The sequence below is a fragment of the Ylistrum balloti genome, unplaced genomic scaffold (genome assembly GCF_031769215.1).
Source record: "Ylistrum balloti isolate Yb309-2 unplaced genomic scaffold, AGI_CSIRO_Ybal_v1 Utg370840, whole genome shotgun sequence".
Classification (NCBI taxonomy): Eukaryota; Metazoa; Mollusca; class Bivalvia; order Pectinida; family Pectinidae; genus Ylistrum; species Ylistrum balloti.
The window spans coordinates 23,405-43,718 of record NW_026782484.1 but is presented as its reverse complement, the minus strand read 5'-3'; the positions used below and the strand labels follow the sequence as shown (position 1 = coordinate 43,718).

Here is a 20,314-nt window from a genome sequence, read left to right as displayed (position 1 = left end):
TAATGATAACAGAAGCTGGGCGGTGTTCTATTGTTGTTTCGGTAGTCATTTCTGGTAAGGCGGTAAGCCAAGGGATACAAATCTATACATACAGGTCACACTCATTTTGTCTTTTTTTTTTAGTTGGAATTCTATTTATTAGAAGACATGGAAGAAATGTGATATCTTGACCAAGACGACAAAAAGTAAAATTTTCATTACCACGCATAGACTTAAAAAAGTAGGCTTACATTGTAACAATAGACAATAATTGGTGAAACACAATAAGTCTGTTTAACTTTGAGGTCACGTGCGAAACAGGTCATATAGAGACCATGGTCACAGAGGTCACATAGAATCTATGGTCACATGTGAAACATAGTAACCATGGTCACTTGTTTACCAGGTCACATAGAAACCATGGTCAACCAGGTCACATAGAAACCATGGTCACGTGTGTATCAAGGAAAAAATATGAAATAATAGTCAAGTGTGAAACATGTCACATAGAAACCATGGTTATTTGTATACCAGGTCACAAAGATAATGGTCATACATGTCACACAGAATCTATGGTTACTTGTATAGCTTGTCACAAAGACAATGGTCATACATGTCACATAGAATCCATGGTTACTTGTATAGCTTGTCACAAAGACAATGATCACACATGTCACATAGTAACCATGGTCACTTATATACCAGGTCACAAAGACAATGGTCACACATGTCACATAGAAACCATGGTTACTTGTATACCAGGTCACAAAGACAATGGTCACACATGTCACATAGAAACCATGGTTACTTGTATAGCATGTTACAAAAACAATGGTCACACATGTCACATAGAAACCATGGTTACTTGTATAGCATGTTACAAAAACAATGGTCACACATGTCACATAGAAACCATGGTTCCATACTTTAAATAATCAGTTTCTTAGTGTACCTGACCTGAGAGACTCCAAGTTAAAGAGCATCCGACTTAAGATAGTCATTGTCAAATGTCAATGTGTATCAGACCTGAAAGAGTCAATGTCCAAGTGTACCCGACTTTAAATAGTGAATGTCCAAGTGTACTTGACTTCAGGGAGTCAATGTCCAAGTGTACTTGACTTTAGGGAGTCAATGTCCAAGTGTACGTGACTTCAGGGAGTCAATGTCCAAGCATACTTGACTTCAGGGAATCAATATCCAAGTGTATCCGACTTCAGGGAGTCAATATTAAAATGTGCATGACTTTAAAAAGTCAATATCCACGTGTACCTGGCTTTTTTTTCAAAGCAAACCACGATTAGTCCGATACTGTATAATTTACAATGAATCATAGGATCAAAGAACCGAATCCCCAAAATGTGTTCTTCATAGTTACATAAACATCCTCGATTAACAATATATCAATCAAAAACAACTATAACGTAATTAGCTATACTTGAAATATAATATCAACCAAAAGTGCGGAGCATAAATAAAGAAATGTCTACCAGGAAGCGAATCTTAAAAGGCGTCTGAAGGGCCAGAGTATTAACAATCAGTGGACGAGAGCTTAATGGAAATATACACTAGTTTGATCTCGTCAGTGGTGCTAGAGGCCTAGGTTTGACGTATAGGAAATGAAATAGGAGCAAAAATGACCAAAATAAATGTTAGATCGGAAAGTGCATTAACAAAACATGCTTCATAATTTCCAATGTTTGATGATTTCAAAAAATGTTGTACATGTTTATTTTCTGAATCATGTCACTATTCCTATCTAAACGTGATATGTGAGGTTATAGCAAAGCCCGTGGACACGAAGTCCACAAGGGGAGTTTAACAGCTGCAATCAATTACAGAATTATACATTGTATTACCACTTAAACCATATACGTCACATATACATATCTGTAACTGTTTAATTCTTGACTAAATCGCCGTGAATTATTTACTATTGGAAATACATCGCAAAGTAGACAAGGGGAATAGAATAATTACTATGAAGATAATCATAGGAAGCAGACACGACAATGTCATTATACACGGCTGTATTTATAATAAATGTTCCATCATCATATTTCAGATCCCGGTATTGACATAAGAGTGCCATCATCAGTATGTAGTATTGTTCAGAAATTACTTTAATCAGAATAAAACAATGACATGTAGGGTGTAGATAATGTCTATTAATTCTTTAACTCGTCGTATGGTGAAGCTAAACACAGTACTAAGAATATACAACAAATCAAAAGAATCTTGAAACTCCAACAAGGAAACAGGGTCATCGTATCTATTATGCACTGTCTATTACACTTCCCTGTGCAACGAGAAACCTACACCGATGTGCTGTATATCTGTCTTAAGAACACATAATATGAAAGTTCAAGAGGACACAATTTAATCTGCCCGTCCATGTGTAAGGATATGTGCTGAACATCCCCATTACAACAGTCAACCTGAATCCAGTGTTACAACTTCAGTTGTATAACAATAGTGTTCTGGCTGTAGGACTTGTGATTCTTCTCTATGACTTGTGGAACGTCACAACAGTATTATACCAAATCTATTCACGAAATTGGCATAGAAGCTCAAAGGGGTCATTGAAAATGTGGCGTAGATCTATGTCCTTCCGTGCGTATTGTCATAATCTCCGATGACGCGGAATTTATTGAAACTTGAAAGCCGAGGTAAGGTGTTATATGATCGCTAACTTAATAGAATATTACCTCATTATCAATAAAACGTCTACAGTGTTTTAAGTTATTCTGAATGGAGTTCTTCCCAACGTTTCTGCTTCAATGGCTTCCATGATTATTTCACCACTAATGTTTTAATTTTGATATAGCACATTGGCACAGCGACAAAAGCAACATATAAACAGGGCCCCAATCTAACTCAAGATAATTTGTATAGTTCGAAATGAAAACCGATCATCAAAACCCAAAAAAATGTTCAATTTATAAGATATGTTGTAGGTATATCTAGTGACGACCCATTTTTGGTGATTTACAAAAACGATTACGTTTCCTTTCCGCAAACATTATATTATGGAAACCATTATTACTGGTTTTTTTCGAGTGATGAGATTTTGGTTTATCATGTTTTATTGGTATGATTCAGTTTTCTTCTTTATGTCGAGTCTCATGATAACATTTTTCGCTTTTAAAGGCTTCAGACTGTAACAAATTTCATAAGATTAGAGAAACGCCACGACGTTATAACCAGAACACAAAGCCAAACTGAAGCGAAGACTTCCACAAATTTCCAGCTTCACAAAGCACATGTAGCTAAATAATAATAAAAAAATAGTTTTGTACCATATTGGTGTTCACGATACCAAACCATACTAAACAGTCATTTGGGTTTGATGTCACAGTACCAGTGTATTTTGATTTGATTTTGGTGTCAGGGTACCAATATATTTTGATTTGGGTTTGTTGTCACAGTACCAATATATTTTGATTTGGGTTTATTGTCATGGCACCAAGATATTTTGATTTGGGTTTGTTGTCATGGTACCAATATTTGTTCATTTGGGTTTGTTGTCATGGTACCAATATATTTTGATTTGGGTTAGTTGTCATGGTACCAATATTTGTTCATTTGGGTTTGTTGTCCAATATATTTTGATTTGGGTTTATTGTCATGGTACCAATATATTTTTATTTAAGTTTGTTGTCATGGTACCAATATATTTTGATTTGGGTTAGTTGTCATGGTACCAATATTTGTTCATTTGGGTTTGTTGTCATGGTACCAATATATTTTGATTTGGGTTTGTTGTCACAGTACCAATATATTTTGATTTGGGTTTATTGTCATGGCACCAAGATATTTTGATTTGGGTTAGTTGTCATGGTACCAATATATTTTGATTTGGGTTTGTTGTCATGGTACCAATATATTTTGATTTGGGTTTATTGTCATGGTACCAATATATTTTTATTTAAGTTTGTTGTCATGGTACCAATATATTTTGATTTGGGTTTGTTGTCATGGTACCAATATATTTTGATTTGGGTTAGTTGTCATGGTACCAATATTTGTTCATTTGGGTTTGTTGTCATGGTACCAATATATTTTGATTTGGGTTTGTTGTCATGGTACCAATATATTTTGATTTGGGTTTGTTGTCATGGTACCAATATATTTTGATTTGGGTTTGTTGTCATGGTACCAATATATTTTGATTTGGGTTAGTTGTCATGGTACCAATATTTGTTCATTTGGGTTTGTTGTCATGGTACCAATATATTTTGATTTGGGTTAGTTGTCATGGTACCAATATTTGTTCATTTGGGTTTGTTGTCATGGTACCAATATATTTTGATTTGGGTTTATTGTCATGGTACCAATATATTTTGATTTGGGTTTGTTGTCATGGTACCAATATATTTTGATTTGGGTTTGTTGTCATGGTACCAATATATTTTGATTTGGGTTAGTTGTCATGGTACCAATATTTGTTCATTTGGGTTTGTTGTCATGGTACCAATATATTTTGATTTGGGTTTGTTGTCACAGTATATATTTTGATTTGGGTTTGTTGTCATTTACCAATATATTTTGATTTGGGTTTGTTGTTGTCATATATTTTGATTTGGGTTTGTTGTCACCAATATATTTTGATTTGGGTTTGTTGTCATGGTACCAATATATTTTGATTTGGGTTTGTTGTCATGGTACCAATATATTTTGATTTGGGTTTGTTGTCATGGTACCAATATATTTTGATTTGGGTTTGTTGTCATGGTACCAATATATTTTGATTTGGGTTAGTTGTCATGGTACCAATATTTGTTCATTTGGGTTTGTTGTCATGGTACCAATATATTTTGATTTGGGTTTATTGTCATGGCATCAATATATTTTGATTTGAGTTTATTGCCGTGGTACCAATATATTCTTATTTGAGTTTGTTGTCATGGTACCAGTACTTGTTAATTTAAATTTTGTTGTCTTGGTGTAAGTACTTGTTGTACCGTGAAAGTCATTCTATTGATTCTGAATTATAAGTACGTTTCTTTATGGCTGTATTATCTTGTTTTGAGCTATGCGATCTATTGAGGATCATTTTGATAAAGTAGTGTTGGAGTACACGTTTCTTTAAATCGAGAATCATCAGTCATGTTTCCTCGATTTAGTATGAAATAGAATTCATAGGAAATCCTATATACATGTAGTTATGTTGATTTCAGGTTTTCCGTATTAATGTAAGGGCGATAATCCTCTTTGCTTGGAACCAACTCTCATATCCAATAAAATAATGTCGAAAAAAATTGGATTTTACATTTCATTGCCATTACAGTGGTGATCGTATACATATATATTCTATCGATCACCAACTAATGTACATGTATATATTATATCATTACACAACTTGGTTTCTGCGACCATGAATAAGATATTTTACAACATTTCTATTTTCAGATTGAATTACAATATAAGTCCACATGTGTGCTTTTACACAAAATGATTGTAAAAGATATGGTCTTGATAATTAGATGTGGGGTATACCTAGGTTCTACGGCGGTTTGTAACCGTAGTTTACAATGTATTTCAGCACACCATAAAGCAAGTTTACATATGAATTACATAACACTAGTATGATACATCACACAAGATGAAGCTGAGGACTACAGAGTCAATAGAGAGAGGAAGGAATTAAGACCATCTCAAACAAACACAGTAACACACTGAATGTATAATTTCTTTCCGTCTAAGCTTCCGAAGCGGAGAGAAATAGTCCACTGTTACGGTTCCTATGAGTCCTTGATCAACCAGAGTAATCTGGTGAATTCTAGCTGAGTAGTCGATGACAGTTTCCTACAATTTGAGTTAACTCAGTTTACTACAGTTAACACAGTTTACTTAAGTGAATACATTTTACTACAGTTAATACAGTTTACTTGAGTTAACACAGTTTACCTAAGTTAACTCAGTTTACCACAGTAAACACAGCTTACTTGAGTTAATTCAGTTTACTACAGTTAACACAGTTAACTTGAGTTAACACACGTTACTTGAGTTAACTCAGTTAACTACAGTTAATACAGTTTACTTGAGTTAACACAGTTTACCTAAGTTAATCAGTTTACCACAGTAAACACAGCTTACTTGAGTTAACTCAGTTAACTACAGTTAACACAGTTTACTTGACTTAACACAGTTTACCACAGTTAATACAGCTTACTTGAGTTAATTCAATTTACTACAGTTAACACAGTTTACTTAAGTTAACACAGTTTACCACAGTTAATACAGCTTACTTTAGTTAACACAGTTTACTACAGTTAATACAGCTGACTTGAGTTAACACAGTTTACCTAAGTTAATCAGTTTACCACAGTAAACACAGCTTACTTGAGTTAACTCAGTTAACTACAGTTAACACAGTTTACTTGACTTAACACAGTTTACCACAGTTAATACAGCTTACTTGAGTTAATTCAATTTACTACAGTTAACACAGTTTACTTAAGTTAACACAGTTTACCACAGTTAATACAGCTTACTTTAATTAACACAGTTTACTACAGTTAACATATTTGACTACAATTTACACATTTATGCAGTTTTCTAATATCAGTATATATATACTTTGGTGAAAGTTAGTTATAACGAGTACAGTAATGATATATTTGAAAGAATTTCTGATAAATCGAGTGTTACTTTTGTCTCTGACACCATCGCAAGAAATCATTTGAGATTAATTTTTCGGTCGTATTTACGTATAAGGAACAATGGTAGTTGACGGAATTTCCTTCTATACGACAGGAGTCTAAATGACATAAAATTTCCCTAGTGGAGAACAACATAAGACCTTTGCAAGGTTCCATAAGACTATATAGCTACGTCATTAGTCATGTTTAGGTCAGCGCATTACCAAAGGATGCACCAGTACAAAATGTCATCAGGTTTATTTAGGTTTCTCGACTGACAAAGATCACATGATACATAAAGTATCCAAACAATTACATCAAGTCAGGCATTAAATCATGCTGCCAATGATACAAGGGAAAACCTGGACATTATATATCACCGGGATTACGTAATGGCCAGTAGAATACTTTTAGACACTGAGTAGTCACACTATATAGACGTAGAGATCACGGATATAGTCTCAGTATACAGTGGATCGGGAAATGTGTTACATCAGATCAATTTGTAATTACTTGTAGTTTGACTTCAGTTTGTGATCTCTTAATTAAACGAATATCTTATCCATGCTTCTTACAATATGTATATATAGTATTTTCTGCTTATAGTTATCACCATTAAGTTTGCTTATAGTGACGCGGCACCAAACAATGTCCATTAACGACTGGATTTATTCTGTCTGTAGAGAGTACTCTCACGAAACGAAAGTTCTAGACATCAACATTGCCATTGACAATATGACTTCAGCTGCAACGCTTTAACCGTACTTATAAATGTATTTCTTGAACGTTCTTCTTTCTAACAAGTAACCAACATGTATGATATTTACAATAGGTCTCTGAATTTGAAGCAGATAATATGTTCTATAGGCGGAAGTATTCTATATGAATACAATGAACTCAAATTTCACCTATTCGGGATGTTTTTATTACATCCGGAACATTTTTAATACCGGCGTTCTACATATGTTGCTCTGCTGGCATAAGGTGGCTCCTCGGCAGTGGTGTACCTGTAAGTCTTGGGAGAGGCTGCATAGGATGGAGATGGAGGTCGGACAGATGCTGCAATACGAACGGGAGCGGGTCTTTCCATTGTGTATTTAGGTCTTGGTTGTTCCACTCTGTAGGTAATTGGAGGTGGTGAAACAGTTCTGGAATAAACAGGCTTCTCATAGGCCATCCTACGAACAGGTTCTGGGGACGGAGGTCGGTAAACAGGTTCTAGCGCCATTTTTGGGCGTGGCTGGTAATATTCCATTTCCTCGTCATACATCTGATTTCGAAAGAAAAATAGGAAAAAGGCGACGATGATTAGGATTCCCCCAGCAGCAGCGGTAAGACCGAGGGAGTAGTCAGCATATAAAATAAAGGCTCCAGCAAGGTTTCCTTTACCGGCTCCGTCCCGTATGACAGCAATATAGAACCAAATCACCGTGACCAGCAGACAGACACCTATGTATACAAATAATAAATGTGTGATCGACAGAGATATCTAAAATTGTACATTTTTTACTCAACAACAATTGCGATCATTATTCAGTCTTGTTGACCGAGATCAGAGCGCGCAAAGGAACACAAAATAAATATAAATTGGTCAATACTAAGAAGAATTTGTTACTTCTATAAAATAGATATTTTTTTCATTAATATTCATGAGTTCCTAACGAAGAAAAACACAGCTTTCCATTGACAAATAAATGCTATAATCAATACCTTAGACTGATATTAAGCAAGATAATGTTTTCATTCAACATGTGTTTTACAGAAACTGTTAAATATGAAATTACGTTGTGGTCAAGAAATACTAGTGATTACAGAAAATCTTCATATCGGGTGGAAGTGTAATGATTTAAGAAAAGTGAATTTTACCTGCGAACAGAGACAGCCAGGCCACATACATGAACAGTCGTCGGATAGAGTAGCATCTTAGCCCAACACCGTCTTCTTGACAATTAAGCACGTAGCAGATAACAAGGAGGATAGCAATGCATGCCAGGGCTATACCAAAAACGTGGAATACTACACAGCCGACATAGTCACCTGTCAATACAAGTAACAGTTCATAGATATAAGATATTACACAGAACATGTGACACACAGCCGACATAGCCAACTACTAAGAGAGGAAATCTTTGATTGAAATTCGTGCGCTACACAGAACATACGGCACACAACCGACATAGTCAAGAAGAATGTTATTTAAATTTCGTATTCATAAAACATGGTACTCTCAATCAAATGACAATACATATTACACGTCATATTGGCTTATAAAAGAAGCAGTGACATATACTGTATACTGTAGTGACTATACTCATAACAGAAATCTGGTATACCGTCTGTTTTAACTCATTCGTTGTCAAACATTTTCTTATTTTTCAGTGTCTATGTTACGTTCTGCACATGCTAATTTTGAACTGAAAAGTTCATCGTACTTCTGACATATATCTAGGGATCCTAAATCCGTCATTGTGATAGTCCTCATTCACAAAGCATTTAAAGCAATCGTCATATAATTATCTCCACCAATAATAGTGAAACAATGTATTAGTTGATATATGCAGAAAAAATGATACGTGCATGGCGAATCTTTTAGAAGAATTTATATAAAAAATGCTTTTGTGTAAGGACTAGTTCCAAAAATACTTGTAGAAAAGCCAGAGATAGACCGAACAAATATTTTTACATAATAATTGAAAATAAAGCAAAAGAATTACAGCACGTGCGTCTTTTTTCCTTCAATGTTCTTTTCTTGGGTTTGCATGAAGACGGTGTCCATGGAGGGTTGGTGTTATCCAATTTAAATGTCATAACCCGGACAGACCATATTGTACAGACTAATCACAACTTTCTAATACTCATTTAAACCTGAAATTTCAACCTGTGAAAGCTAAGTACTAATTTTATTGGTTTTGGTTTGTCTCAGTTAGAAGACGGGGCATACTAGAACCTTCCTCATTTAAGCTAGCGAGGTTTTGCCGAAATGTATGCTTTATCACTGTGTAAGGAATGGTTTTCACGGTAAAATCCATCCTCAAGTCCCAGTAACAAGAGTTCTTTGACATCAGCAAAAACGTAACTGTAACAATGTTTGTAGGAGGGAACATAGCCAACATCTCATAAAGTATAAAACAAAGAAAATAATTATCTAATTCAAGCTTTATCGTTGACAAAGTACCAATAATCCTTATTATAAATCAGTGTTGTTGAGATGGTAAAAAAGTAAGTGGTATCAGTGTAAATATCATCTTCATCATAACGTTAGTGATGAAATTTTTGATATCAACTTTATTATAATGTTTATGTATATTAGTGTAAAGAAATCAACAACCAAAATACCAACATATCAACAGAATTTACCGTAGAGCTAAATAATTGTGCTTATTGCATCATACAGCAGTTTTGTTCTTACAGGACGCATCATTGGTGCCATAACCTAAATTCTGAAACCTATGAGGCGACGGAGGAAGACCAAAATTGATAAAAATAAATCAATGTCAAGACCTAGATTGGAAGATCACTAGACCTATAATTCAGAAATTTCGTAATTTTCTGATAATTGATGATTTAAAAATATGTGTACATTCTAAATCGTCCCACAATTCGAATGAATTAAATCATAGCAGGTGACGACAAACCACACTAAATGTTCACCTGCAGTATCTACAACTAACACTCCCAACAGAATACCACAAGTAAAGACTATAATTCTCAAGGAGATATCTGTGATGACTTCCCAATTATCCTCATCAACCTGCGTTTCTCCAAACCATTAGTTATGAGTTCTTTTGTCACTTGCAATAAAAACCACGATAAAAGCAACCCTTTATTGAATATTGAATCAACTGTGACATGTTAACACCATAGATGGATGCGGGCATCGTGCTATCAAGGAAATGAAAATTGACAACAGGGAAATTTAAATCATCATTAAGAGAATGCTGTAGCTGTTTATTTCGTTGTAATGAAAGTTCGAGATGAGCGACTGATGCTGTAGAGTCTGTCGTGTCCTTGATATCAGATTTGGTAAGTGTATATGATCGACTTTTCCAGTAATTTTTCATGTAATTTAAAGACAAGAAACCGTCAACATATTTAAACGTGAAATTGAAGAACTACTCATGGACTAAGGTTTAGCATTACTTTGTGATCAATAATCCAATATTAGATACAACAAACTACGTCTTCGTGCACATTCCGGGCATTTGTTTTTGTTTTTTATCTTTGTTTTTTGTTTCAGTGTTGTTTATACATCTATATCGATCAATCTTGATTTTATTCGGTCATCTCCTACACTACAAATTAAATCCGTTTTCATTACCTACGTGTCCTGCAAGGACGCGGCAGCAGTATAACACATTTTAAATCCTTATTTGACTATACTGTATCTTACTAATTCATAATAAACTGTGTGTGTTTGTCTACAATCCTTAAATGTAAACAATAAAGTTAGAGCGGTTAAGGTGGATTTTGAAAGTCTATCCTCGTTTCAGTGTCAGACAGCAAGAACTGATACAGTCATTCTTTGTGTAAGTTAAACTCCTTTACTTGATCACGGAAGTAACTGGTGAATCTAAAGATATAAAGTACATACACATGTTCATTTATCAAGTATGTTGTTTGTTAAGAGAATATTTTTTTTATTTTAGTGTGAATTTTTAATAACGTTGCTTCTAGATGATAAAATTTGATTGAGACAGAAATGTCTTGTCAATATCAACACAGACATTACTCACATAACGTCTAGTATACGCCCTATCTATTTTTACAATATCCTTTACGATACGGTTAGTTGATCACACAAAAGTTGTCGGACAACCCCACCAACCATCGTTGAAGCCGTACAATATGGTCTATTTGTGGTTATCGTTTTACTTCATGACGTTGCATTCTGTATAAAGATTCTGATAACCGCTATTTTTTGTTAAATTGTCGAATTTTGTAAAGATATCAATTACAAGGCTAATTATATACATTGTAAACCTTACAACTGTCAATTGTTCACTTAGATAAAGTCCAGGTTTCAAGTATTCCTGGTTGTAGTTGTGTGATAGTAGGGGAAGACATAAAACACTGTCCTGGTAATAGTTGTGAGGAAGGGAAAGGAAGGGAGGGGGAACAATGAAGTGTCCCTGGTAATTGTTGTGAAGGGGAGGGGGAGGGGAGGTTGGGGGGAACAATGAAATGTCCCTGGTAATTGTTGTGGGAAAGGAAAGAGGAGGGGAGGTTAGGTGGGGGGGGGCAATGAAATGTCCCTTGTGATAGTTGTGGGGAAGGGAAGGAAAGGGGAGGGGAGGGGCAATGAAGTGTTCTTGGTGATTTTTGTGGGGAAGGGATGTTGGACAACATAATTATGATTATGGTAATGACATAGTTACATTTTAATTCCGTTATCACATAAAACCACCAATACACCAGATAGTAACACTGTACAGCACTGAAGTGTACGGTGCCCTGTCAGGCCACGACGTCACTATCATTCAGTGTCATATAATATACTACACAATTATATATTATTGTAGCGCTACATTATTGGAAAGCAGAGGCAATGGCTTCCGTCCTAATTATTCCGTTATTAGTGAACATAGAAATCGCTACAATATCAACATTTTCACGACTTATTCTTTATTCCATAAGCATGATTAAGCATTACACATAACCTTACCCGAGTATCGTGTCAGCTTCAAGTAGTTTAAGTATGTGAAGCATGTCGTCGAAACACACACATCAAAAAGTCCAGCTGTAAACGATACAGTGTTCGCCAATACAGCTCTATACCAATTCGGGGTGGCAAAACCTACCACTGCCAGTGTAAGAGCGATGAAGAGGATGAATAAGAGAATCCAACGGTTAGAAACGTCTTGTGCCATATTGTCTGTTGAAATGTCCAAACTCGTGACGAAATAAGTGTATATAGGAGTTTTAGTTCCCGAACAAAAGACACAGGTTTAGTAGCACGCCCCGTGTGTATCGTTCACATTTTCTAGTAATAATGTGTTTATAAATATCTTTTCTCACTGGAGCGTGTACTTTACATAAATGAGTTTGCATGCCGCTGTAGTCATGCTTAGTTCACTACAAATGAATAGAGCTATTTTCTATAAAAATCATTCGGTAAGGCTAAAGTTAACGTCTGGTAGTTGAAGCGACTCATGAACTATACAAAGTTTTACAATACGACTTGGTATTTAAACAGAAAGCTTGACAGACTAATGTCCCTTTTTTGTGTGTGTTTAACTGAAAGTCATGTTTTATTGTTCCTAGAACACGCAAGATAGAGAAAAATCCTAAACAGACGTCATACACCGATTATGTTACCCTAGTACAAGTTGCTTTGCATAATTAAGAACATGTTAACTATTTCGAAACTTTGAAATGTGCATGTTTGTGTTTTAACAGTATACATTTAATAACACAATCATATTTTCATCTGAAAAATTAGGACTGGCTACATGTAGGTGTTTGTGTTTCCTTCTATATTTCTCCTTTGTTCTCGATGACATGTACAATTATATCGTTTTTGTTTATTTTGTTTTTTTAAACATAATCTATCACTCGTTTTCATTTCGTATAAGATTTATAAAACTCTATTGTTACATTAAATTGGACACATATTTCGTTACCTAATTTGTAAATCTCATACGCATGGAAACTCAAGTAATATTCCGTATAAATGATTCATTTACATATTACCAACATCACCACAAAGTTTGTGAAATATTCCATATCAATGACGGGCAGAATGGATATATTGTTTGTATGGAATGAGATGTTCACAAGATTATAATCCCTAGGGACATGTGAACAAATTTATAGTCTTGGAGACATGTGAACGAATTGATAGTCTTGGAGACATGTGAACAAATATATAATCTTGGAGACATGTGAACAAATCTATAGTCTTGGGAGACACATGAACAAATTTATAGTCTTGGGAGACACGTGAACGAATTTATAATCCTGGAAGACATGTGAACGAATTTATAGTTGAAGGACACATATGAACAAATTTAAAGTCGTGGGATACATTTGAACCAAGCTATAGTTCTGAAAGACACAGAAGACATGTGATAAAATCTATAGTCCTGGGAGACACGTGAACAAATCTATAGTCATGGGAGACATGCGAACATACCTATAATCCTCAGAGACACGTGAATACATCTATAGTCCTGGGAGACACGTGAACAAATCTATAGTCGTGGGAGACACGTGAACAAATCTATAGTCATGGGAGACATGCGAACATACCTATAATCCTTAGAGACACGTGAATACATCTATAGTCGTGGGAGACGCGTGAACAAATCTATAGTCATGGGAGACATGCGAACATACCTATAATCCTCAGAGACACGTGAATACAACTATAGTCCTGGGAGACACGTGAACAAATCTATAGTCATGGGAGACATTCGAACATACCTATAATCCTTAGAGACACGTGAATACATCTATAGTCCTGGGAGACACGTGGACAAATTCATAGTCACGGGAGACATGAACAATAATCTATAGAGACACGTGAATACATCTATAGTCGTGGGAGACGCGTGAACAAATCTATAGTCGTGGGAGACACGTGAACAAATCTATAGTCATGGGAGACATGCGAACATACCTATAATCCTCAGAGACACGTGAATACAACTATAGTCCTGGGAGACACGTGAACAAATCTATAGTCGTGGGAGACACGTGAACAAATCTATAGTCATGGGAGACATGCGAACATACCTATAATCCTTAGAGACACGTGAATACATCTATAGTCGTGGGAGACGCGTGAACAAATCTATAGTCGTGGGAGACACGTGAACAAATCTATAGTCATGGGAGACATGCGAACATACCTATAATCCTCAGAGACACGTGAATACAACTATAGTCCTGGGAGACACGTGGACAAATTCATAGTCACGGGAGACACGTGAACAAATATATAGTCGTGGGAGACACGTGAACAAATATATAGAATGCGAGACAACTATAGTCCTGGGAGACAATCTATAGTCGTGGGAGACACGTGAAAATCTATAGTCATGGGAGACACGTGAACAAATCTAAGTCGTGGGAGACACGTGAACAAATCTATAGTCATGGGAGACATGCGAACATACCTATAATCCTTAAAGAGACACGTGAATACATCTATAGTCGTGGGAGACGCGTGAACAAATCTATAGTCGTGGGAGACACGTGAACAAATCTATAGTCATGGGAGACATGCGAACATACCTATAATCCTTAGAGACACGTGAATACATCTATAGTCCTGGGAGACACGTGGACAAATTCATAGTCACGGGAAACACGTGAACAAATATATAGTCGTGGGAGACACGTGAACAAATCTATAGTCATGGGAGACATGCGAACATACCTATAATCCTTAGAGACACGTGAATACATCTATAGTCGTGGGAGACGCGTGAACAAATCTATAGTCGTGGGAGACACGTGAACAAATCTATAGTCGTGGGAGATACGTGAACAAATCTATAGTCATGGAAGACACGTGAACAAATCTATAGTCTTGGGAGACACGTGAACAAATCTATAGTCATGGGAGACATGCGAACATACCTATAATCCTTAGAGACACGTGAATACATCTATAGTCCTGGGAGACACGTGGACAAATTCATAGTCACGGGAGACACGTGAACGAATCTATAGTCATGGAAGACGCGTGAACAAATCTATAGTCGTGGGAGACACGTGAACAAATCTATAGTCATGGGAGACATGCGAACATACCTATAATCCTCAGAGACACGTGAATACAACTATAGTCCTGGGAGACACGTGGACAAATTCATAGTCACGGGAGACACGTGAACAAATATATAGACGTGCGAGACACGTGAACGAATCTATAGTCACGGGAGACACGTGAACGAATCTATAGTCATGGAAGACACGTGAACAAATCTATAGTCTTGGGAGACACGTGAACAAATCTATAGTCGTGGGAGATACGTGAACAAATCTATAGTCGTGGGAGACACGTGAACAAATCTATAGTCATGGGAGACATGCGAACATACCTATAATCCTCAGAGACACGTGAATACAACTATAGTCCTGGGAGACACGTGGACAAATTCATAGTCACGGGAGACACGTGAACAAATATATAGTCGTGGGAGACACGTGAACAAATATATAGACGTGCGAGACACGTGAACGAATCTATAGTCACGGGAGACACGTGAACGAATCTATAGTCATGGAAGACACGTGAACAAATCTATAGTCTTGGGAGACACGTAAACAAATCTATAGTCGTACATCTATAGGGAGATACGTGAACAAATCTATAGTCGTGGGAGACACGTGAACAAATCTATAGTCATGGGAGACATGCGAACATACCTATAATCCTCAGAGACACGTGAATACATCTATAGTCCTGGGAGACACGTGGACAAATTCATAGTCACGGGAGACACGTGAACAAATCTATAGTCGTGGGAGACACGTGAACAAATCTATCAGTCTTGGGAGACACATGAACAAATCTATAATTATGGGAGCTATGGAAAACCAACGCACGGAGAAGGAAAAACATGAGTTTTATTATTGTTTACAATAGAAATCATCCTTTGATTAAGCTGTTCACAAGTATTATGTTGCACTAGGTTGTATCTTCTTATTACGGATGTCTGACTTAGCGGCTCAAGATGTGTTTACGTAGGTAAGTCTGTTCCTGGTTCCCACCGTCAAAAAACGTTTTTTCTTTAATATGCAAAGCAATATGATTCGCTGTAGTATATTTATCAGGTTGAGAAAACGTGTCTCTGTATATCCATTCAAGTGTCCTGCTTTTTTTATTATGCATATCGTGTGAACGAGATGTAGACTTCTGAAAGCAAATATCTGCGTCCTGTTAGATTGATCAAGTTCTTCCCTGCAAGTCTCCAAAGTTCTTCGATTTTGGGATTTTGTTTTTCTGTTAAAAACCTTTAACATCGAAGTTGTGATACAGAGCTTCAGTATTTCGAATTGATATTTGGGATGTTTTTTCCCTTCTTTTTTTTCCCCCGAATTTGTTCTGTATGGTTTATTCAGGTTTTGATCCCCTGGTCTCAGCATTGCATATATATATATTAACACGATATTCATTGTAAGGTACAGGGTGTTACAAAGTAGTAGAAAAAAGAGAATATCATAAAATGAATTTTGGATAATAGAAAATAATACAATAGACTTCTAGTCGAGGGTGTAGCACCCAAAAAGTTGTTGAGGTTCTGACTTCAAAGTTTACATTTAATGGTCGATAATTCATGTCACAGGTTCTAAATTCTAATTGAATTGAACGCAAATAAACATAGAACATACTGAACAGCATGATTATAGATGTAGATTTATAACATATCTTCTAACCAAGTTAATCAAACAACGAAAGAATAAACCTGCTCGGCTAATAATACATAAAAATCTTCCTTCTGTGTATCTAATGTGTTATGTTGTTAATTTAACCGCAGAAGTAGTGAAACAAGTTTTCACAGTAATTTGACAGACTTTATGAAAGGATTCCCCCAGTTTCTTCAGGTTTTCTCCCTCTGTAAAACCCCTTTACTGCCGGATGACTTTGAGTATAACTTATGTGGTATTTAATGTTACGTATCACACTTAAAAACTCATGTTTGGTAATGACCGCTGTTAACTGCCTGGGATATGGTGTTGATCTGGGCGTTCGCTATTAACGGCTGTATACCGGGTGGGGATTGACACAGGAAATAATACAGTAACTAGTGATACTTAATGTTGTATTAGCAAGTTCTTTGTAGCATGCAGATTTGGTTTTGAAATAAATGCATTAATAGATAAACTCATGAACCCTAAATTTTGATAAAGTAAAGAAAGTGATGTAGATTTCACAGGGCTAGTGTTGTACAAAAACCTACAATAAAAGTTACCAAAATATGTACAAATGTTTGTTTCTATCAGCATCTCTCATCCAAATCTATTTGACTGTAATACTCAAATAAAACGATGTGTATATAATGTATTTAATGTGACTGTTTATGACATATCGAGGTGTATATAATGTATTAAATGTGACTGTTTATGACATATCGAGTTGTATATAATGTATTAAATGTGACTGTTTATGACATATCGAGGTGTATATAATGTATTAAATGTGACTGTTTATGACATATCGAGGTGTATATAATGTATTTAATGTGACTGTTTATGACATATCGAGGTGTATATAATGTATTTAATGTGACTGTTTATGACATATCGAGGTGTATATAATGTATTAAATGTGACTGTTTATGACATATCGAGGTGTATATAATGTATTTAATGTGACTGTTTATGACATATCGAGTTGTATATAATGTATTTAATGTGACTGTTTATGACATATCGAGGTGTATATAATGTATTAAATGTGACTGTTTATGACATATCGAGGTGTAAATAATGTATTAAATGTGACTGTTTATGACATATCGAGGTGTATATAATGTATTTAATGTGACTGTTTATGACATATCGAGGTGTATATAATGTATTTAATGTGACTGTTTATGACATATCGAGGTGTATATAATGTCTTTAATGTGACTGTTTATGACATATCGAGGTGTATATAATGTATTTAATGTGACTGTTTATGACATATCGAGGTGTATATAATGTATTTAATGTGACTGTTTATGACATATCGAGGTGTATATAATGTATTTAATGTGACTGTTTATGACATATCGATATGTGTGGGGATGATTGTGCCCTCAAAATCTCTAGAATTATGAAAAATTCTAAATAGAGTAACTCAGAAAGTGCAACTCATTTTCTTTCTTTCTGTGTTATACATTAAATTCGGCTAATTTTAGATTCCGTCCAAATATTAAATTTATCTCTTTCTTTTTTGTATTTTACAGTTTAACATTTATATAGACATGGTCTGATACGGTTTATATAGATATCAGGCCATGACTATTGGTATTTGCAACATCTTCTTTATGATACCTCATATCGGGAGAACACACACGCAGCACAGTATAACAATATTCTATTCATGCCGTTGCTGTTTTTTACGTTTTATGTAGAGATATTATAAAAACATCGACATGTCAACTGAAACAGAAAACAAGTACGTGCTTCCGTAGTAATGATCTATATATAGTTATCATCTAACAGGACTGGTACCTACAGAAAACAAGTACGTGCTTCCATAGTAATGGTCTACATAAGACCGTCATCTGACAGGACTGGTACCCACAGAAAACAAGTACGTGCTTCCATAGTAATTGTCTATATAAAACCGTCATCTGACAGGACTGGTGCCTATAGGAAACAAGTACGTGCTTCCACAGTAATGGTCTACATAAGACCGTCATCTGACAGGACTGGTACCCACAGAAAACAAGTACGTGCTTCCATAGTAATAGTCTATATAAGACCGTCATCTGACAGGACTGGTACCCACAGAAAACAAGTACGTGCTTCCATAGTAATAGTCTATATAAGACCGTCATCTGACAGGACTGGTACCTACAGAAAACAAGTACGTGCTTCCATAGTAATGATGGTCCGTGATTTGTTAGAGAGCATTATGAAATTAAACTAGGAACCAAAATACATTACCGAAAACTGACTTTATTGTTTATACACTTATATTAACCATTGAATTTTTATGTTGATTATGTAATGCTAAACAATTATGTGTTAACACATTCTGCACTGAAGATGTTACCTAGCACCTAGAGATATATTTGAATGGAACTGGGCTTCATCCCATCTTTTCTTAGAAAAGAATCTAACTGAAGTGCTGAACTGTATAGCACTCTACGTCATCGATTTTCTGCGACACATAACAGGAAGGAAAGACATGAAATGAAAGAAATGTCATTTGTTTTAATTTACCGTCGAGGATATGTACCACTAATCTGTTGCTCGTTTGTTCTCTTTTTGTTAAACATTACCATTTATCGTTTGAATAAATCGTAAATAATGCAATTCAAGGCGTAGGCATATACCTAGATAATTATCCTGTTTATATCATTGTGAAGAAATAGCATGCGGACAAGTACGAATATACTTATGGGCGGGTCTTGTTACTTTAAATTAAAAAAAAGATATTTTCTACGTTTTAAGTGTTTTGCTCACTATGACGTATGAACGTGACATAACTGAATCAGTCACTTCAGTAAGAAACATCAAAACACAGGTATTAAATACGTTTCTTCGTGTTTCATGAGAAAAACGAAGAAACGAAAGAAAAATCTTAATGGATACCTAAATCATATTTGTTGGTGATTTACAGGAGGGGAAATAACTCTTAGATTTTTTGCGAGGAAAATTGTTTATGTTAAAATTGTTCTTAAGTAGTTTTACTCATACCAATTGTCTACTGTCAACTACAGCAGACAGAATTTCAGGACCATTATTAGATAATTCACTTACTGTTAAACCTGTAAGTGTTCTTTACGAGGTGTCGCTATGTCAAAGGGTTGAAATTACGAACCTATATTAACGTTTTACGTTGGCTTTTATGCCACTGAAGAGCTGAAACTCATGCACGACTTGTACTCCTTAAACCAAAATGTCTATAAAAAACCCTCGAGTTAAAGCAACATATTAAGACCGTACAAAAGAGCGCCTTAAACAACCACCAACCAAAACATTACAATGTTGATATAAGTAATCACGTCACTAACAATGTCACTTAA

At 35.4% G+C, this 20,314-nt stretch overlaps 1 protein-coding gene across 1 annotated transcript; it reads right to left on the bottom strand.

Moving 5' to 3' along the window:
* Positions 1-7,493: 7,493 nt before the first annotated feature.
* LOC132558995 (uncharacterized) lies at positions 7,494-12,522 on the bottom strand. Its single transcript, XM_060223619.1, has 3 exons — positions 12,283-12,522; positions 8,487-8,657; positions 7,494-8,069 (listed from the first exon to the last, which is right to left on the bottom strand). Exons 1-3 carry the CDS (start codon positions 12,485-12,487, stop codon positions 7,564-7,566), a joined length of 882 nt encoding a protein of 293 aa, XP_060079602.1. The 5' UTR covers positions 12,488-12,522; the 3' UTR covers positions 7,494-7,563.
* Positions 12,523-20,314: the final 7,792 nt, after the last annotated feature.

Coding starts and splice junctions, on each gene's coding strand:
- LOC132558995 (XM_060223619.1), bottom strand. CDS start 12,487: ATGGCACAAGACGTTTCTAACCGTTGGATTCTCTTATTCATCCTCTTC. Junction 8,658..12,282: donor GAAGCTGACACGATACTCGG/GTAAGGTTATGT, acceptor TTGTATTGACAG/GTGACTATGTCGGCTGTGTA. Junction 8,070..8,486: donor CTGGCTGTCTCTGTTCGCAG/GTAAAATTCACT, acceptor TTGTATACATAG/GTGTCTGTCTGCTGGTCACG.